Source organism: Monodon monoceros, unplaced genomic scaffold (genome assembly GCF_005190385.1).
Source record: "Monodon monoceros isolate NGI ecotype Baffin Bay Population unplaced genomic scaffold, NGI_Narwhal_1 Super_Scaffold_7, whole genome shotgun sequence".
NCBI classification, from domain to species: Eukaryota; Metazoa; Chordata; class Mammalia; order Artiodactyla; family Monodontidae; genus Monodon; species Monodon monoceros.
Genome location: NW_021703784.1, coordinates 70,504,761 through 70,526,277, shown reverse-complemented (window position 1 = coordinate 70,526,277; position 21,517 = coordinate 70,504,761). Strand labels below are relative to the sequence as shown.

Genomic DNA, 21,517 nt, shown 5'->3' with positions numbered 1-21,517 from the left:
AAATATTAAACATATTTATTTTGATTATAAAATATAATACAAATACTTGAGGTTGAGCATCATAGTGGAGCCCCAAATTAAACACAAAAACATCATCTCTGGAAACTCTTTAAAACTGTAATTTATTTATTTATTTATTTATTTTTGAATGAAGGGGTAAAATGGAAAAAAAGCCTTGCAAATGGTCTGTAACTGCAATTTTCAATATGGACTACTAGTCATATACAGCTATTTAAATTCAAATTAGTTAAAATTAATTAAAATTAAAAATTCCATTCCTTAATTGCATTAGCCACATTTTGCATTTCATGTATGGCTAGTGGCTACCTTACTGGACAGCACAGAATAGAACATTTCCATCATCACAGAAAATTCTACTGGAAAGTGCTGGTCTGTAATATTCAGAAAATGAGTAAGTCACTTTTGATTCTGAACAGCAATTTCATTATTTAAAGAAACCTTTACCTGATGGCCCAGTGAAGAGGAGTTGAATTTAAATCTCCGCCCAACTGATCTACCACAGCACCTTTCGAAATATAAAACCTGTTAAAAGCAGACATAAATGAAAATAAGATTTAAAACTTAAAATTCATACTAAGAAAGAAAACATCGATTTTTCTTAGTAATAAATGTATTAGAAAACAGAAATTATAATAATACCCCTCCCTAAAAACACTCAGATCTACAGAGGTCTGAAAGATTCACACAACAGCATCAAACAGATCCCTGGTGAAATATTCTCATCATGTTAAGTAGTTACTCCTGCTGTCACGAGCATTCCATGACAACTATACACCAAACACGTAATAACGACTCTCTGCATTTTCTAACCACCACAACACTCTTGAAATGGTTTATACTCAAAAGGTTTCTATTACAGATATTCTACTTAACTGGCAAGAAGAAAGGTAAAACTATGCCACTGCTAACAGTTTAAAATTAGAATTACTATGTGGGAATGAATTCTAAAAGTAGGTAGCAAAAAATTAATTCAAAATCCTTTTGGAGAAGTTAGACATTTTGAGCATTTCACTCTCTATTTTGGGGGCACAGATGGGATACACTGTATAAAGTGAAACTATAAAGTAAAGAGGCTTATTTTCTTCAGCGGTTTACAGGAATTAGTCTCGTTATTTCAAAGTTGTGCTTCATATATATTATCTAAACAATACATCAGTTTATTTCCACAGAAAAGGAGTTTGCTTGTAAGTATATCTGTATATCTGTTTATTCTAAACTTTAGTATATTTCTACTTTTTTAAACCTCAAGAATTTTAAGTACGTATAATACAAAACATATACACATTCACATACATACACATTTTACATGCTAAGGTATAAAACAAAGAAAAAACAAAACCAATGGGTAGGCAGTAGTGCTTTATGAAGGGGAACTATTTTATACAATCCCACACATACCTACTTTAAAATGTATTCCATATTTAATTTTGTTTTTAAAGTTAAATTATTCCCCTACCTAACCATTCCGCCTGGCGTTATTACAACATAAAATATTTCAGTGATTCTTCTAAACTAGACGAAACTATCTGTTCTATCCTGGAAAATGTGTTATGCTTTCCCTTTTGAAAAAGCGTTCAATTTCATTGCCTGAACTCTATCTTTGTGATGGGTCTCTGTGGCTCTCTCTCTCTCTCTCCGGCTGCATTGGGTCTTTGTTGCTGTGCGCGGGCTTTCTCTAGATGTGGCGAGCGGGGCCTACTCTTCGTTGTGGTGCGTGGGCTTCTCATTGCAGTGGCTTCTCCTGTTGTAGAGCACGGGCTCTAGGCACGCGGGATTCAGTAGCTGTGGCGTGTGGGCTCAGTAGTTATGGCTCGCGGGCTCTAGAGCACAGGCTCAGTAGTTGTGGCGCACGGGCTTAGTTGCTCCGCAGCATGTGGGATCTTCCCGGACCAGGGCTTAAGCCCCTGTCCCCTGCACTGGCAGGCGGATTCTTAACCACTGCGCCACCAGGGATGTCCCCTGTGGCTTTATTTTTAATTTTCCTTTTGGGGCCAGTGAGAGTCCTGCTCCAGACGATCTCTGAGGTCCTTTTCAATACTATGATAACCAATGTGCATGGCACAAAGTTTCAAATATTCATTTACAGTAAAGGATTAGAGATGGTTCAACTAATATATCCCATCTTACTTTACAAGATCCAGCCTGTTGTTAATAGCAGCCCAATGAAGAAGCGACACATTTTCTTTGTCTGGTTGCCTGACATCATATCCTGCTTCCACCAACTCTTTACATCGTTCAAAAATCCCATATCTGAAATAAGAAAATGCATAATTGATACCATTAAAATAATTTCAAATATCAAAATTTCTTCCTTTTACCATGTCTTTATCCCATCTGTCTTTCAGCCAACATAGAAATACAATAATTAACAAAGATATTCCCAAAGAGGACAGATTATAAAGCCAAACAACAAAAGTAAACCTGGCTATTGAATGATCAGATTAATCCATTTGGAGCTGAACTTGACTTTCTTAAATAAACTTTAACATTCACATTTGCCCTCTTTCAATAAATTTCATTTGATTTTCCACCAGGAATGCACCAGGAATACATGGTGTTGATTCTGTATGACAATCTTATCCCTGAATCAAACCAAGTCCAAGCAATGACCTCACAATAAGGGAGAGAGACTAAAAGCAAACTTGGAATGGGATAAATTCAACAATAAAATATGCACACAGTATAGGTATAGAAAAGGAAGGAATGATTAGCCCTTCCTGAAGGAGATGGAACCTGATATACAAGCTATGTTTTATAGGGTGAAGGGGAGACATTTCAGGCAGAAGGAATAGCATGTACGAAAACCAGAGATATAAAACTGCGTGGATGTTTGGAGAAATATAAGCAATTTAGCACCACAGAAGCATTAGCATAAGAAAGGCAATGGCAAGAGATGAGGCTAGGAGAGGTAGGCAAAGACTGCATGAACCCTCTCTGCCATGCTTTGAAATTTAGACTTTATAGTGCAAGGGGAAGCCACTGAAGGTTTTAAAGAGGAAAGCACTCAGACTTTGGGCTGTAAGAAGATCACATTAGTGGCAGTATGGAAGCTAATTCAAGGCCAAGACTGAGAGACCAGTTTAGAGGATCTTACAATAGAGACAGGAGAGGAGCAATGGGAGCCTAAAGAAAAAGAGGCAACAGGAATGTAAAAGGAGGGACAGACTGAAGGGATATTTAAGAGAGTTATTTAACTGACTCACTATCAGAATGAAAAACAGGAGAGAAATACCTCCTTTTTAATGCTAAAATAATTTTAAAAATCATTCATTAGCACTATTTCTTTTCCACAGAAACTATTAAGACCCACCAGACCATTTAGCACTTTCTCTGAAACTTACTTCTATTTAGAGGGACCTGAAAGTTTCGATATGTCTTCAAGGGCCAAAATCAAACAAAATGGCAGAACTGTCTCTATTTCCTACACTGTTAAATAACCTCTGCCTCACCAAAACGTGTGTGTGCGCCTGTCTGTCTGTCTTTATGGCATTTTTTAAAAGATGGAGGTACCCATTTGACAATGCTAAGTGAAAATATTAATAAGAGAATGAATTGTTGATAATGATACATATGTATTGGGGTGGCCAAAAAGTTTGTACGATGCTACAGAAAAACCTGAATGAACTTTTTGACCCAATATTTATATTCTCCATCTTTTAAATATCAACTTTAACATTTTACTGGAAAAGAAATACTCCCTTTACACGAGAAATATAAAAAGTACACAATAATTAGGATTTTGGTGGTTTAGAAAATACAAAAACACCTATCCTAGCTGGCTATCTTTCACCCTTCCCAAATACTACCTAAATATATTCTCACAACCACTTAAAGTCCAAGACCTGAAGAAAATTTGGGGAAATATACAAAACGTGAGTTTTTATTGATATTCCCTGTGAATACAGCCTAATTTCTCACACTTATCATTACAGAGCTTTATTGGTTGCAGAGAAACATTTAAATATTTCCATTCTAATTAAAGCAAATACCTATTTACCTTAAGACCACCCTCATATTCATATAAATATAATAATACAAACAATATCAAACAATATTCACCTAAAGTAGTGGTTCCCAGAGCCTTCAGAGTTCATATAAATTAGTAATTAGAATATTCAAATAATTGTCAATAACTTTTTAACTAACATAGCAATACATGAGTCTACATTAAAGCCAAACAGGTTAACTAATCACCAAACATCTTTGCTTTTGACAAAAATTATATCAAGTTAGTACAGTAACATTAGTTTCTTTCACGCAGATTAGAAGCTCTGATGGGCAGGCTTATATTTGATTACTAAGAAAATAGATTACTAATTAACATAATCTGACAGATAAAATATTTCAAAATATATTCAATGGCAAGAGGTGGGGTAGATGTTAACAATCAATGAGATCCACAAGGGTGAAAATGGTTTAATGCAAAAACCCACAAATGGAGATCTTAAGGGGAAACTTTCAAAACATATTTCATTTTCAGTGCAAGCAAAATAACCGACTATAGTTTCAAGTGGTCAGAAAACCTACTTCTATTTTACTGACTTTTTTCTAGTGCACCCAGAACAACAGGTACATAGAAAGTACTCAATAAATAAATGTTTAAACTACACACCAATGTGTGAGTTGATATTTTTCTATCCCATCTTCATATTTAGGTTGTAGTACATTTTAAAAGATTCAGATTTGTGTTTCAAACTCAGGGTCTAGTTTTAGTATCATTTAAAACCATTCATTCAATCAACAAACATTTATTGGGCACTTAATAGAAGACAGAAACTGTGTAAAAGTACTGGGGTTACAAAGATGAAAAAGACATGCTTTTGCTCAGAAGTTGCTCAGGATCTAATGGGAGAGACTAATAATTAACAGCTAAGCTGTACTGTATTAAATGCTCTGATGTTGGTATGACAAACATACTATCACTGGAGAATGAAGGGAGGAAGGTGTACACTGGAGTGCCATGAACCACACATGCATCATTATAACAATTCAACAGAACCTAAGGATAAAACAAAACATTGGGAAGACTTACTGAGTAGCTTTTACAATGTCACAGTTACTAGAATCCTCTGTAAGAGGAAGAGCCTCTCTCGCCTTGGCAAGTTCTTTGTTTTCATGTGCACAGACTTCGTGTCGACCAAATCCTGGAGGGTGGGGGCTGTGGCTGTGATTCCTGCACTGAAGAGTAAGAGTAATTTGACAAGGCTCAGTAAGAGAATTAATGTCACATTCAATTACATCATGAAGCACTTGGTACTATCAACAATATCTATTAATTAAAAGATTATTTTTTCAGTCTTAGAGGTATATCTTACAGAAGATTTTCATTTTAATTCTACCCACTAGGATTAGAAGCTTAATATTAGAAAATTCCAAATTATATATTTTGTCATAAAACAAAGGTCATCTGCAAAAGCACCAATAGATTTTGCTACTTGTAGTAGGTGGAGGGTCATGGGTATTGACAGTAGGCCTCTGCTTCAGGGAGTCATGGTAGACACACCCTAAGGATACCTCCCAATGAATCAAGTTCTTGAATATGTATAACTGGAGTCCCAGAAGAGGAAGAGGAAATAGTTTTAAATATTTGACTAAACAATAGACAAAAATCTTCCAAATTTGGTGAAAATTATAAACACACAGCTCCTACAAGCTCAACAAACCCAAGCAGAACCAACCTCATAATATTACACCAAGGCATATAATAATCACTTGAAACCAATGATAAAAAGAGCAGCCGAAGGAAAAAGACATACTATGTTCAAAAAAACAAAGATAAGAATGAATTCAGACTTCTTATCAGTAAGTACCAGCCAGAAGACAAAAGCAAAACAGTTTAAAAAAGCTGAAAGAAAAAACTAAACCTGGAAACACCGACAAAAATATTCTCGAAAAATAGGGGTGAAATATACACTTTTTTCAAACAAACAAAAGCTAAGAAAACTGCCAACAGACCTAATGCTACAAGAAATGATACAGGACGTTCTTCAGGCTAAAGGAAAATAATAACAGATGGAAATCTGAACCAATACAAAGGAATAAAGAGTGATAGAACTACATGGGTAAATATGTATAATTATGTGGGTAAATGTAACACACTTTTTTACATTTTTTAATTCCTTGATGATAATAGAGAAACAGAAATACACTGTTATAAGAGATGTTATAATAGTATTTGCAGAAAGACAGTGATAAGTTAACATGTATAACGTTAACCCAAGAGCAATCTCTGAACAAATAAAACAAAGTCATATAATAAGCCAATAGCAGAGATAAAATAAAACACTTAAAAGACACTCAATATTCTTTTAAATGCAGGAAAAGTAGGGAAAAAATGAACAAAAACAGAGAAGGAAAAAACGTACAAGATAATATATTTAAACTTAACTATATTGATAATCACATTAAATACAAATGGTCTAAAGAAAACCAAATGAAAGACAGAGTTTGTTAGATTGGATTTTTTTTAAAAAACTACATATTGTCTACAAGAAACCTACTTTAAATATAAAAACATACATAAGTTAAAAGTAAAAGGACAGAAAAATATATACCATGCATAAAGGAATACTAAGCAAAAGGAATGTAGTGGTTATATTAGTATAAGACAAAGTAGACATCCGCACAAGAAATATTACCAGAGATGAGGAGGGACACTGCAAAATATTAAAGAAGCCAATTTATTAAGAAGCATAACAAGGACTTCCTGGCGGTCCAGTGGTAAAGAATCTGGCTTCCAATTAAGGCGACATGGGTTCGATCCCTGGTCAGGAAACTAAAATCCCACATTCCGCAGGGCAACTAAGCCCACACGCCACAACTACTGAGCTCACGCATCTCAAAGAGAGAGCCCACATGCCACAAACTACAGAGCCCATGTGCTCTGGAGCCACAACTAAAGAGAAAACCTGCCCGCCACAACTAGAGAGAAGCCCACGTACCGCAACAAAGATCCTGCATGCCACAACTAAGACCCGATGCAGCCAGAAAAATAAAGAAAATAAATAAACAAATTTTTAAGTGACTTAAGGAAAAAAAGACATAACAATCTTAAACACATATGCACCCAAAAGGAACTTTAAAATTCATGAAGCAAAAAAGAAAAATAGAAAGATTCACAATTAAAGTTGAATATTTTAATACTTCTTTCAGCAACTGATGGAATGAGTAAACAGAAAACCACACTGCATAGAGAAGAGGAGAGAAATCAGAAAAGGACAGAGAACACTTAACACTATCCACCAACTGGATCCAGCTGACATTTTCATAAAATTACATCCAACAAGAGAAAAGATATTGTTTCAAGTACACATTTAACACTCAGCAAGACATATAATACATTGGGCCATAAAACAAGCCTCAACAACCTTAAATGGGCTGAATTCATACAGAGTATGTTCTCTGACCACAAATGGAATTAAATTAAAAATCAAGAGATTACTACAAGCAACTATGTGCCAATAAAATGGACCACCTGGAAGAAATGGACAAATTCTTAGAAAAGTACAACCCTCCAAGACTGAACCAGGAAAAAAACAGAAAATGTGAACAGACCTATCACAAGCACTGAAATTGAAACTGTTAATAGAGATCTTCCAACAAACAAAAGCCCAGGATGAGGTGGCTTCACAGGTGAAGTCTATCAAAGAGAAGAGCTAACACCTACCCTTCTCAAACTCTTCCAAAATGTAGCGGAGGGAGGAACACTCCCAAACTCATTCTACGAGGCCACCATCACCCGGAGACCAAAACCAGACAAAGATGTCACAAAAAAAGAAACCTACAGGCCAATATCACTGATTAACATAGATGCAAAAATCCTTAATAAAATACTAACAAACAGAATGCAGAGCACATTAAAAGGATCATACGCCATGATCAAGTGGGGTTTAACCCAGCAATGCAAGGATTCTTCAATATACACAAATCAATCAATGTGATACACCGTATTAACAAACTGAAGGATAAAAGCCATATGATCATCTCAATAGATGCAGAAAAAGCTTTTGACAAAATTCAACTCCCATTTATGATAAAAACTCTCCAGAAAGTAGGCATAGAGGGAACCTACATCAACATAATAAAGGCCACATACGACAAACCCACAGCCAACATCATTCTCAATGGTGAAAAACTGAAACCATTTCCTCTAAGATCAGGAACAAGTCAAGGTTGCCTACTCTTACCACTAGTATTCAAAATAGTTTTTGGAAGTTTTAGCCATGGCAATCAGAGAAGAAAAAGAAAAGTAACCCAAATTGGAAAAGAAGTAAAACTGTCACTGTTTGCAGATGACATGATACTATACGTAGAGAATCCTAAAGATGCTACCAGAAAACTACTAGAGCTATCTAATGAACCTGGTAAAGTAGCAGGATACAAAAGTAATGCACAGAAATCTTTTGCATTCCTATACACTAAGGACAAAAAATCTGAAAGAGAAATTAAAGAAACACTCCCATTTACCACTGCAACAAAAAGAATAAATTAGCTAGGAATAAACCTACCTAGGGAGACAAAAGACCTGTATGCAGGAAACTATAAGACACTGATGAAAGAAATTAAAGATGACACCAACAGATGGAGAGATATACCATGTTCTTGGATTGGAAGAATCAATATTGTGAAAATGACTATACTCCCCAAAGCAATCTACAGATTCAATGCAATCCCTACCAAACTACCAATGGCATTTTTCACAGAACTAGAACAAAAAATTTCACAATTTGTATGGAAACACAAAGGACCCCAAATAGCCAAAGCAATCTTGAGAAAGAAAAATGGAGCTGGAGGAATCAGGCTCCCTGACTTCAGACTATACTACAAAGCTACAGTAATCAAGACAGTATGGTACTGGCACAAAAACAGAAAGATAGATCAATGGAACAGGATAGAAAGCCCAGAGATAAACCCACACACATATGGTCACCTTATCTTTGATAAAGGAGGCAAGAATATACAATAGAGAAAAGACAGCCTCTTCAATAGGTGGTGCTGGGAAAACTGGACAGCTACATGTAAAAGAATGAAATTAGAACACTCCCTAACACCATACACAAAAATAAACCCAAAATGGATTAAAGAACTAAATGTAAGGCCAGACACTATCAAACTCTTAGAGGAAAACATAGGCACAACACTCCATGACATAAATCACAGCAAGATCCTTTTTGACCCACCTCCTAGAGAAATGCAAATAAAAACAAAAATTTTTAAATGGAACCTAATGAAACAAGCTTTTGCATAGCAAAGGAAACCATAAACAAGACCAAAAGACAACCCTCAGAATGGGAGAAAATATCTGCAAACAAAGGAACTGACAAAGGATTAATCTCCAAAATATACAAGCAGCTCATGCAGCTCAATATCAAAAAAACAAAAAACCGAATCCAAAAATGGGCAGATCTAAATAGACATTTCTCCGAAGAAGACATACAGATTGCCAACAAACACATGAAAGGATGCTCAACACCACAAATCATTAGAGAAATGCAAATCAAAACCACTATGAGGTATCACCTCACACTGGTCAGAATGGCCATCATCAAAAAATCTACACACAATAAATGCTGAAGAGGGTGTGGAGCAAAGGGAACCCTCTTGCACTGTTGGTGGAAATGTAAATTGTCCTCCCTATGGAGAACAATATGGAGTTTCCTTAAAAAACTAAAAGTAGAACTACCATACGACCCAGCAATCCCACTACTGGGCATATACTTGGAGAAAACCATAATTCAAAAAGAGTCACATACCACAATGTTCACTGCAGCTCTCTTTACAATAGCCAGGACATGGAAGCAGCCTATGTGTCCATCGACAGATGAATGCATAAAGAAGATGTGGCACATATATACAATGGAATATTACTCAGCCATAAAAAGAAATGAAATTGAGTTACTTGTAGTGAGGCAGATGGACCTAGCATGTCATACAGAGTGAAGTAAGTCAGAAAGAGAAAAATAAATACTGTATGCTAACGTATATATATGGAATCTAAAAAAAAAAAAAAAAAAGGTTCTTAAGAACCTAGGGGCAGGATAGGAATAAAGATGCAGACCTAGAGAATGGACTTGAGGACACGGGGAGAGGGAAGGGAAGCTAGGACGAAGTGAAAGAGTAGCACTGACATATATACACTGCCAAATGTAAAATAGATAGCTAGTGGGAAGCAGCTGCATCACACAGGGAGATCAGCTCGGTGCTTTGTGACCACCTAGAGGGGTGGGATAGGGAGGGTGGGAGGGAGATGCAAGAGCAAAGGGATATGGGGATAAATGTATAAATATAGCTGATTCACTTTGTTATACAGCAGAAACTAATACAACATTGTAAAGCAATTATACTCCAATAAAGATGTTTTAAAAAAATCAATAACCAAACGATATGTGGAATATTCTCAAATATTTGGAAACAAAACAACACTTTTCTAAATAGAGTGAATTTTTAGCTTTAAATGCTTATAACAGGAAAAAAGAAGAAACTAAAATAAATGATCTAAGCTTTCATCTTAAGGATCTAGAGAAAAAAAAATTAAATCCCAAGTAGACAGAATGAAGGAAACAATAAAGATAGGGAAATCCATGAAATACAAAAAAGAAAAAAATGCAGAAAATCACTGAAACCAAAAGCTGGTTCTTTGGAAAGAATAAATCAATAAAATTGATAAAGCTCTAGTCAGACCGATCAAGAAAAAAGATGTCAATGACAAATAGCAAGTTTTAAAAAGGGGACATCATTATAAGATTCTGTAAATATTAAAAGGGTAATAAGGGGCTTCTGTGAACATCTTTATGCCACTAAATTCAACAACCCAGGTGAAATGCATAAAATATCTCGAAAGACACAAGTTATCAAAATGGACTTGAAAAGAAATGAGTAGCACTCTATCTATTAAAGAAATTGAGTTCATAATTTTAAAACTTCCCATTAAACAAAACAAAACAACTCCAGGCCCACATGACTTTTAACTGGCATAGTCTATGAAAACACTCAAGGAAGAAATGATACCAACTCCTTCAGAATACAGAGGGACTGCTTCCCAGCTCATTTTAGGAGGCAGCATTATCCTGATACTAAAACCAACAGACATAAGCAGTAAAGAAAACTATAGACTCAATATCCTTCATGAACACAGATGAAAAGATCCTAAATGAAATATTAACAAAACTGTATTCAGTAATATATAAAAAGGATAATATACATTACAACCAAGCTTAAACATTTCAAAAGAAATCAGTGCAATTCACCATATTAACAAAATAAATATACTCATTTCAGTAGAATAAGCATTTGACAGAATTCAACACCCATGCATGATAAAAACACTTAGCACACTAGGGAAAGAAGGGAACTTCCTCAACCTAATCAGGAGCATTTTTAAAAAATCTACAGCTACCATACAGTCAATGGTAAAAGACTGAATGCTTGAACTCTAAAGACTGAAACAAAGCAAGGATGCCCACTATCACCACTTCTAATCAACAATGTACTGAAGACCTAGACACAATAATAGAGTAAGGGAAAGAAAAGTGCATACAGATTAGGAAAGAAGCAAATCCACCTTTATTTGCAGACAGCATGATCCTGTACACAGAAAATCCTCAGGAATCTTTTTTAAAATTTACAGTAGCATCAAAAATATAAAACACTTAAGATTTTATACTGTATCCAGCATTTTTAGTTGCATTTAAGGTGGAGGTTCACATCAAATATCTAGCAAATCATTCCTAGAAATCAAAACTGGTTTACTATTTTATAATCCCATCTTGTTCTTTACCATAAAGTTGTTACCTGGCTTTTATCCGCCTTATTCACCACAACTGTCTCTCTGACCAACTTTTCATTGTTTAAAAAAAATTCTCAAAGGATGAATACACATTAAAAATAGAAAATTGAAGATACTTGGAATGATGTGTCTACATCAATTCTCCAGGAATTCCAAAAAAGATTTAACAAATAGTAGTTTTACTGAAGTAAGTCCATAACCCCTCAACAGGTTACTCTGAAGGAGCAAATCCTTTTGTTCTAAGTTACCTTACAGTTAAATTGACTTTTTGGTATATAGTTCTGTAAATTGTAACCACTACCGCAATCAGGATCCAGAACAGTTCCAACACCTCAAAAAACTCCCTCAGGATATTCCTTTTTAGCCACACCCTCTCCCTACCCCCACTCCTGGCAACCACAGACATGTCCTTCATCACTAGTTTTACCTTTCCCAGAATGTCATACAATGGAATTAGACAGAACACAATCTAAGACTGGCTTCTTTCACTCAGCATAATGCTGTATGTTATTAATAGTTCCTTCCTTGCTATAAAGTATTCCATTATATGAATGTATCACCGTTTATCCATTCAAACCACTCACGCGGGTTGTTTCCAGCTTTTGGCAATTATAAATGGAGCTGTATAAACATTCATTTTGTGTGAACATATGTTCTTGCTTCTCTAAGAGTGAGACTGCTTGGCCCTCTGGTAAGTAGATGTTAAGTTTATAAGAAATGGCCGAACTGTTTTCCAGAGTAGCTGTACCACTCTGCATTGCCATTAGCAACGTATGAGAGCTCCAATTGCTCTGCATCCTCTCTGGCGCTTGATACTGTCAGTATAATAGATGTGTAGTAGTGTCTCAATTTGCATATCCCTAATGGCTAATCGGGCTGAGTGTCATTTCATGTGCTATCTGCTATCTGTATATCTTCTTTGGTGAATTGTCTAAGTCTTTTTACCCATTTTTAATTGGGCTATTTATTTTCTTACTGCTAAGTTTTGAGAGTTCCTTGTATCACACATGCTAGACATAAGTCCTTTGTCAGATATGTGATTTGTAAATATGTTCTCCCAGTCTGTAGCTTACCTTCCCATTTCTTACATCTCTTTCATAGAACAAAAATTTTTAATTTTGATAAAGTATAATGTATCAATTTTTTTCTTTTATGGATCATGCTTCAGGTGTCACCTCTAAGAACTGTCTTGGGACTACAACTCCTCTGTTCAGAGAGGAAGTCCTCCTGCCTCAGAGTTTCAGTGCCTGTGCTGCCAGGAGTCCGCTTTCCTGCTCCTTGAACCTGAACTAGAGGGCTTCTCCAGAAGTGCTCTCTCTCTGCAGGGATGCTCACTTCCAGGGTTCAAGTCCAGGGAGAAGGCGGTGGAAGAGAGGAGGGGACCCAGATGGGAAAAAGGTAAATTAGTTCCTGGTTCAGTGGTTTTTTGAATTCTGTTTTTTTCCCCCACCCTACCCACTAAAATTTTCTTTTGGGAATCCTTAAATAGCTTTCTATCTAGTGCATTCAGTGGGACAGACAGGGTAGAGTGTGCTTTACTCCATCTTACCCAGAGCTAGAACCACAAATGCTTTTTTGAATACATAAGTTCCGATTTATCTGGTAAATTCAACCTCACTGCATGACACTCTTATTTTACACACACAAACACACACACACACACACAGCTAAATAATAAACATATAGGTAGTTAGATTAAAACATAAATAAGAGCATTACTTTTCACCATATCACAGTAACTATAATTACATCTAACTGGAAGAAGACAAGGGGTCAAGGAAAGTGCTGAATATACTACACTCAGAATTTCTCCAGCGTCAATAAACAGCAGATGTAGCTAAAATTGACAGAGAAATCAGTCTGCTTTTCATATAAAACTTAGACTTTTTAAATTACAAAATTTTTAAACTTTCAGTTTAAAACACCAGCAATACCAAAGTGAATAAAGAGTTGATAATCTGGACTCTTTCCCTTCCAATCTTGTACCAACAGAGATACTATTAGTAACAGTTTGGTGTATCCTTCCTCACTATGTGTATATACTTTAACATATATAACATTATACAGGATACATAGGTTTTTATCATTTTCTTCTTATATTTAACAAAATTTATCCCCAAACATGGGATCCAATTATATAATTATTCATCAACTTGCCTGTCTCACCTAACAATATATCATGCACAGTGCTGTAGGTCAGTAACAAGTAACAGTTGAATACTATTCCACTGTATAGATCTAGCATAATTTATTCAATCATTTCCCTATTGTTAGACATGCAGGTTGATTTCAGCATTCACTCTCTAAACAACCCTATAATTAACATCCTGTACATTCTATAACACTGATTCCCCAACACAGGACTGCTGGGTCAAAAAATATGTGTATTTTAAACATAAACAGATACTGACCTTCCCTAATTCACACTCCCAACAGGCAAGTATGTAAGTGTTCTTTTTCCCTACAAACCTCCTAACTGAATATTATCAATCTTTTTACAATCTTGCCAATCTGATGGCTAAAAAAATGGCATCTTGTTTTACATTTGCATGCCCCTAGTTACTAATGAATCTGAGTTTGATTGTTTGTTCTTTATTGGCTCTCATACTTTCTCTTTTGTGGGTTGCCTTTTCATAGTCTACTGTTTTTCTAGTGGATTGTCTATCAGTTTCCATTTATATATTAGGAAGATCAAGACTTTGTTTATATACAGACTTTTCATCACAAATAAATGTCACATATTATACAGATACAAATTTATTGCTTCTCATTATGCCTTAAGGCATTAAGGACATCAGCTTCACTTTTCATGCAGAAAGTTGAGGTGGATTACACATTTCAATGTAAAGAGCATTTATTTATTAAAAGCATTTATTTATTCAGCAATTAATTACTGTGTATTTATGATGTGCAAAGCATTATGCTAGGAAAACAGAAGATGTGGGTATGTATCCTCCAAGAGTTTAAGTCTAATTGGGCAGCTAAGTCAGAGACAAAGAGCGTAAAGTGATAATGGAAGCAATATGTGATTAAATGGCAAAAATGGGTGACAAAGACGAGAGAACAAGAGGTACTTTCTGTTCACGTCATCATTTTTTGTCCAAATCCAGATCAGAGTAAAACCTAAAAATGATTATATAAACTCAAAGCCTGTTTTCAAAGTCAATGGTCTCCAGAGTGAGGCAAGTGCACTCAAGGCCAAACACTCAGTGACCCATTAGGTAATGGAAGAAAATGTTAAACCTGTTATAATGACTTTTCCTTTTTTAAAAAAAAAAAGAGGACGGGAATGCACAAAAATTTATACATTTGGCTTCTTTAAGATTTATGAATTCTGGGGGCTTCCCTGGTGGCGCAGTGGTTAAGAATCCGCCTGCCAACGCAGGGGACACCGGTTAGAGTCCTGCTCCGGGAAGATCCCACATGCCGTGGAGCAACTAAGCCCTTGCACCACAACTACTGGGCCTGCGCTCTAGAGCCTGCGAGCCACAACTACCGAACCCACGTGCCACAACTACTGAAGCCCACGCGCCTAGAGCCCGAGCTCCGCAACAACAGAATCCACCGCAATGAGAAGCCCACGCATCACAACAAAGAGTACCCCCTGCTCGCCACAACTAGAGAAAAGACCACGCAGCAACAAAGACCCAACACAGCCAAAAATAAATAAATAAATGAATTTATTTTTTAAAAAAAAGATTTATGAATTCTTAGCCCTGGCAGCCTCACTTAATCTGTATATCAAGTAGGTCACTCCTCATGGTCTGTTTACAAGGTAACTTGGGGACAGAGTAAAAGTCCACACCCAGAGGGGTTACAGTGGGACCTTCAACATTTTGCAGTATACATCAGGCTAAGTAATTTTCAAGGTATAGTATCTCATTTTAACTACTTACTAATTTTAAAGTTACCCCTCCCAAAATAAGCAAGTGGCTTAAACTGATTACTACTACAAAGAAGCCACGAACTGAAATAATAACGATAGTAAAAGTACAAGCAAACAAGAAAATGGCAGAGCTGACACTTCTCATAGCAGGTGCTCTTTACTGGCCACATAAAGTAGAAACAAAGACAATCTAAGCTGATCTAACAAAAAGCCAGCCTCCCTCCAAAAAAAATTACAAATTATCAAGAAGGCTGATTTGAAGCAGACTTACATTTACTATCTTTAATTCAAAACCTTACCATGAGTATATACTGAGCTATTCACTCATGAATACAATTTAGAAACACATTGTCAAATCCTACAATAACATGCTCCATGACAATATGAATTTAGAGACTGGCTCCTTTCCCCAGCCCCCAGGTACATCAAACAGAGGGGAGCTGAACTTTTTAAGTCCCAGCCAACCACATGACACGGAATCATCCCCATTAACACATAAGTTAGAGTGATCAATGGCCAACCATGGACGACAAACTGCAGTCAGTGGTACCTGGATGATGTGGACTGCACAGCTGGCGGCCTGAGCTCCAGCCAGCTTGCAGGGCACGTGCCACTCATCATTCCCTTAATCTCACAATACATGACATTTTACAAAAATGAACATTTCAAATCCTACTTGCCACACTGCGGTTTTACTCTAGGGGTGCAAGCTCAAAACTGCTTTACTGATAGGAGTGCATCATCAAAAAAGCTTAGCGGCCACAGCTCTAAGCTATGTCCTTTGCTCTAGATATCACTCCCTCCCAGGATTCTGCCATAAGAGCTACAGGTGAGAAAGGAGATGACCTGATTTGGGGGAGGTTACCTTCAGAGAGTCGCATAAAAATGTTTAAGGAAAACAACCATACATTCCCATCACAAAGATTAAAGCAAAGTTTGTCATGATACTATATCCTTCTTAGAAATTACTCTCTGGTTATCAAGAAAATGTTTTTCTAAGTACTCTCTAGTTGTTTCATTTTACCATGGTGAAAGGTAAACTCCTTGAGAACAAGGCCCAAGTCTCAGATTTCAGGCGGCTGTATGATGGTGGCTAATCATCTATCCGATTTTTGGCTTCAGTTGCTACATTTGTAAAATGCAAGGAGCAGGTGAATATAGCTATACAGTTCTTTCCAAATCCATGTTGTATGGTTCTAAGAGGAGCTGTTACAGTAGTCATTATTGACATGTGTACTGGTAAAGGCATCACCGCATAAACAAACACCCTTTGTGGCAGTGGAAGCGTAACTGATGTATGGCTGCCTACAATGTTAAGGTAACAGAATAGACCAAGCAAATTCTTAAGACACCAGCAAACTCATAAGAGTTTTATTAGTGATTGCTTCACTAATAAAATACCACAGAAGTGATGCTCTGCCAGTTTGCAGGTTCAGGCCTCAGAAACTGGCAGCTTCCTCTTTCTGTCTCTTGAAATGCTCACTCTTGGAACCCAGCTACCATGCTGTCCAGAGGCCCAGGCCACATGTAGGTGCCTCTACTCAAAGTCAGCATCAACCACCAGACATGTGAGTGAGGGAACCATCAGATGTTACCAGCCCCAGCTAGCAAGTCATCCCAGGTGACAAGTCTTTCCAGCAGAGGCTCCGGACATGGTGGAGCAGAAACAAACCATCCCTGTTTTGCCCTGGCCAAAGTCCCGACGCACAGTCCATGAGCATGACAATGGCTGGTTTACACCACTATGATTTGGGATGGTTTGTTACACAGCAATAGACGACTGGAACATACTTAAGATATAAGAGATATTTCTCACGTGGAGATATCTTAAATCCAATTATATTTTCTAAATAGTAAATAAGTACTGTTAAAGTTAATTAATTTAAGAGAAAAACCAAGATCTAGAAAACCATATTTAAACACTGATGAGGGTCAAAATCCTGACAGATTATCAAATAAAACAAAGAGAGAAACAGAGATCTGACAGATAGCCATGAAAATTTCTCATGGCATTAACAGAAGCATTCTGTATTAACAGAGCTAAGTATCCAAGCTCATTCACTGGACAATTATTTACAGAGTATGTTAATGGTATTAAATGCCGAGAAGAAATATAAAGGAAGGAAGGAGGTTAAGGAATGTTGCTGGTAGTGGCAGTGATGGGGAAGGCCTACCACATTGAGGTGACGATTGTGTCAAGACCTTACAAAGGTGGGGGGGGGTAAGCCATGTGGTTATATGAAGAAAGAGTTCTCCAGATAGAGCGAATACTAAGTGCAAAGGCCTTGGGGCCAGCATAGCTGTGGTTGATTGAGCAAGCAAGAAAGTAGTAAAAAATGAGGTCAGAGAGGAAACTGGGGGCCAGACAGTTCTGGCAAAAACCTATCAGCTGGAATCAGGGGAACCAAATTCAACCAGAGCAGGAATGTTTTTATCTGTTTTGTTCACTGATTTATCTCCAGCACCTATAACAGTGCTTAACACCTGGTAGAACGAATGAAGTCTTGGCTCTCTCAGCAGCTATTTGACTTTTAACAACTGACTCCAATTTTTTTTTTTTTATGGCCACATCACACAACTTGCAGGATCTTAGTTCCCCGACCAGGGATTGAACCCGGGCCACAGCAGTGAAAGCACTGAGTCCTAACCACTGGACCACCAGGGATCTCCATGACTCCAGTTTTTTGAACCTCAATTCTTATCTCTAAAACTGGAATAATAACCCCTCCCCACCTCACAGGGTCACAGTGAGGAATAACAATAGGGAAGTATTTTGCAAACTGTAGAGCATCTTATATAGGTAAAATCTTTTGCTATTACTGAAAAAGTTAATACCAATAATTATTAACAACAACAATGATCTCTCTACCTTGGCCCATTTAATTTCAACCCCTGAATCATTCTCTCCCTCCATCTGGCAGGGAATTCGGGCAGGGCAATCTTCCCTGCAGAACAAGGTAACGAACTTCAAGCACTTGAAGGCTTTTGTAAATGAGTGGCAGTAATTAAGGTATGATCATTACTGCTACCAACGTTTCCCTGAAACTCTGAGGGGAAAAAAACAAAAAACAAATGAGACATAGTTTCCATGTGAAGATTCTACACCCTTTTGTAATATATGGTCTGCTTGCAAACCTTTTTTATTCTATCAAAATGGAAGAACACCCAACAGCTTCCCCACCTGTCTTGTTCCTCACTTAAACCTACATCAGATTGCTGAAAGCAGGAAGAGAAAGGGGGACTGTGAGGGAACACTCAATAGGCAAAAGACTTTTTTTTAGAGGCCAACTAACCGAATCATCTCAAACTGCTTGAATCCCACTAGGGACAGAAAATCTACTACCTAATTCACTCCAGCTGCTGGAGAGAGCTTCGGTTTTCTCATCTGTAAATGGGGATGATATCACCTTCTTAAGGATGCTTTAATTCTGGAATTAAATAATGCATATAAAAGCACTTGGCATATGCTAAGAACTCACTAAACATTGGCTGAATCTGAATATTTTTCATGTATTCAACAAAAATTAAGTAAACAGCTATAATATGCCAGTCGGGACCATAAGCAAAAACGACAGAAATCTAGTTTTCTTGGAGCTAACATATATCTCCTGTAACTTTCCCCACTGGCCCCTTCTGTTTTCTGAAACTACATCTGGCTTCTAGTACGACCTCCTCCACAGAACAGAGTCCTTTGGGATTTTGCAGATAGCTATCACGTACCTCCCTTTCCTGCCACCGCCCCACCCCCCCGCCTTTCTCCAGCCTAAACAAGCAGCCTCAAATCTTTCAAAGAGTAAGCAAGGATGTGGGAACGAGAGCTAAAACAGGGCTGGGAGGAGCGAAGGCGGGTTCCCAGACGCCCCGGCCGAAAAAGAAATGATTAGAACCTCATAGACTCCAGGCCAATGTCAAAACGGGCTGGTCCAACTCAGGTGTGTCAGCTGACACCTCTCCCAGGAACGCCACCCTCCCCTCCCAGGGCCCGCATGGGTCCCTGCCGGGCACGGGGCGCCCCGGACCGCAGGTGGATGGAGGGCCGGTATGGCACTCATCCCTGTCCTTGCCTTTTCTTCCCGGTCGCCTCGGAGAGAATTCCCTGCATCATTCTCGGTGTTTCCAGGCTTCTTCCTCCCCGGCCCCGGCCCCTCTGCCCCCGGAGGCCCCTCTGCGAGCTACCTAACACCCATGCCCTCCCTCTCTCCACAGCCGCGGCCGCCCTCCGAGCCCCCGGGACAGCCTGCGCCCAACCGCACTCACCTGCGAGCCCAGCCCCGGCCCCTCCATCTCCGCAGTGGCGGCGGCGACTCGGCAAAGTGGCGGCAGCTGCCCGCTGGCCAGCCTGTCTGGAGCCGCCTCCACTCTCACTTCCTGCTCGTGGCCCCGCCTCCACCGCGGCTGCCACTCGAGCCCTGAGCCGTCAATCGGCATCGAGAGAGCCAATCCCTGCCTTCTCCTCGGCTGGGGGCGGGACTTTCGCGCCCCCAGGGAAGCTAGCTGGGAGTAGTCAGTTGGAGGTTCAGTCCCCGAGCCACCCACGCCGGGCGATAACAGTCGCTGGCCGAGACTGTGCACTGCTCGCCCAGGTAGGTGTCCACCGGTCCGCATGCTTCATCCTGCCCCTCGTACAGGTCCAGGATCGGGCTGTTATTCCAACATCAACCACCATCTACCGAGTGCAAATCCGGACTTGGCTGCGTAATAGCTAGATGACCTTGTGAGTCTCTTACTTTACCTCCATTTTCCTCATCTGTGAAATGGAGAAAATAAGGGTACCTACTTCACAGAATTGTCAGAAGGATTAAATGAGAAAAAGCATGTAAAGCCCCTTAGCCAATGTTTGACGTAAGAAGGAATCAATAAATGTTAACTATTAAAACATTTGCCACTGTCTGTTCCTGTGATCTTGGGCAAGTCCCTTTCACCATCTGGGGTTCTGTTTCCTCACACAAACCAGAAAATATATGAGTTCCACCACTCAGACTAGAGGAGGATTGGGCAAGAGCCCCCCATCTGCACTCTCCATGCCGTTTTTTGGGCTGCCCTGAAAAAGGTGGCATCTAAGCTCTGTTCAGCTTGAAGGACAGCTATGAAGCTAGCAGAAAGCTTGGTTCCTGCCCTTGGGGAGTCCAGTGGGCCAATGGGGCTCTCCTACCTCAGCCCCCAGAAAATACTGGAGCTTTTTCTAGCCCACCATTTAATACAGTCTTTGCAATTATTCCTTAATGTATCTGTTGCCAAAGCAAACCTTTGGAAGTTAAATTGGAAAAGAATCGAAAACATTATGACTCCCTTATTCTATTAAAATAGTTCTAAATCATAAAATAAATGTCTAGAAATTGAACAAAGTGCTGGTTTTTCCTATGACAAATACTTCAGTACAATATAATTGTAAATTTTTATTGTTATTATTATAGTACCCCTGCCTATTGGGCACACCCAGCCCTGAGTTGCCCCAAAAGCCCTACGCCTTGAAGGGTGGGACCTTATTGTATCCACCTGTGAACTTCCAGTGCCTGGCACAGCACTGGGACATAAAAAAAATGCTACAGTTTTACTGAGTGGATGCACAGATGGATAGGTGTGTCATCAACTTCTATGATGGAAGGAAGGACAAACTGAGTGACAAATAGAAGTGCAAGCAACTTCCCTCAAGAGCCAGTAGAGCAAGCAATGAACTTGGACAGACAGGTTGAGACATTGGGCAAGGCTTCACAGAGGAGAGCCTTTAGGTATGGTCATTTTGCTTAGCTAACAAGAGCTCTGTTTATTGATCACTTACTATGTATAGGCACCTGTGACAATGTTTTTGAATATATTATGTCTAA

The 21,517-nt window shown here is 38.4% G+C and overlaps 1 protein-coding gene across 2 annotated transcripts in view; it reads right to left on the bottom strand.

Moving 5' to 3' along the window:
* ZDHHC13 (zinc finger DHHC-type containing 13) overlaps positions 1–20,040 on the bottom strand; it is a 48,052-nt gene extending 28,012 nt beyond the window's left edge. Inside the window, exons 1-4 of one of the 2 annotated variants that reach the window (XM_029209258.1) lie at positions 19,950–20,040; positions 5,054–5,199; positions 2,149–2,271; positions 466–543 (exon numbers count right to left, since the gene is read on the bottom strand). In XM_029209258.1, the coding sequence (XP_029065091.1) occupies positions 466–543; positions 2,149–2,271; positions 5,054–5,199; positions 19,950–19,976 (374 nt within the window). In that variant the 5' untranslated portion in view covers positions 19,977–20,040. The remainder of the gene's footprint in view (positions 1–465; positions 544–2,148; positions 2,272–5,053; positions 5,200–19,949) is intronic. The other variant, XM_029209259.1, reaches the window with a different exon arrangement.
* Positions 20,041–21,517: the final 1,477 nt, after the last annotated feature.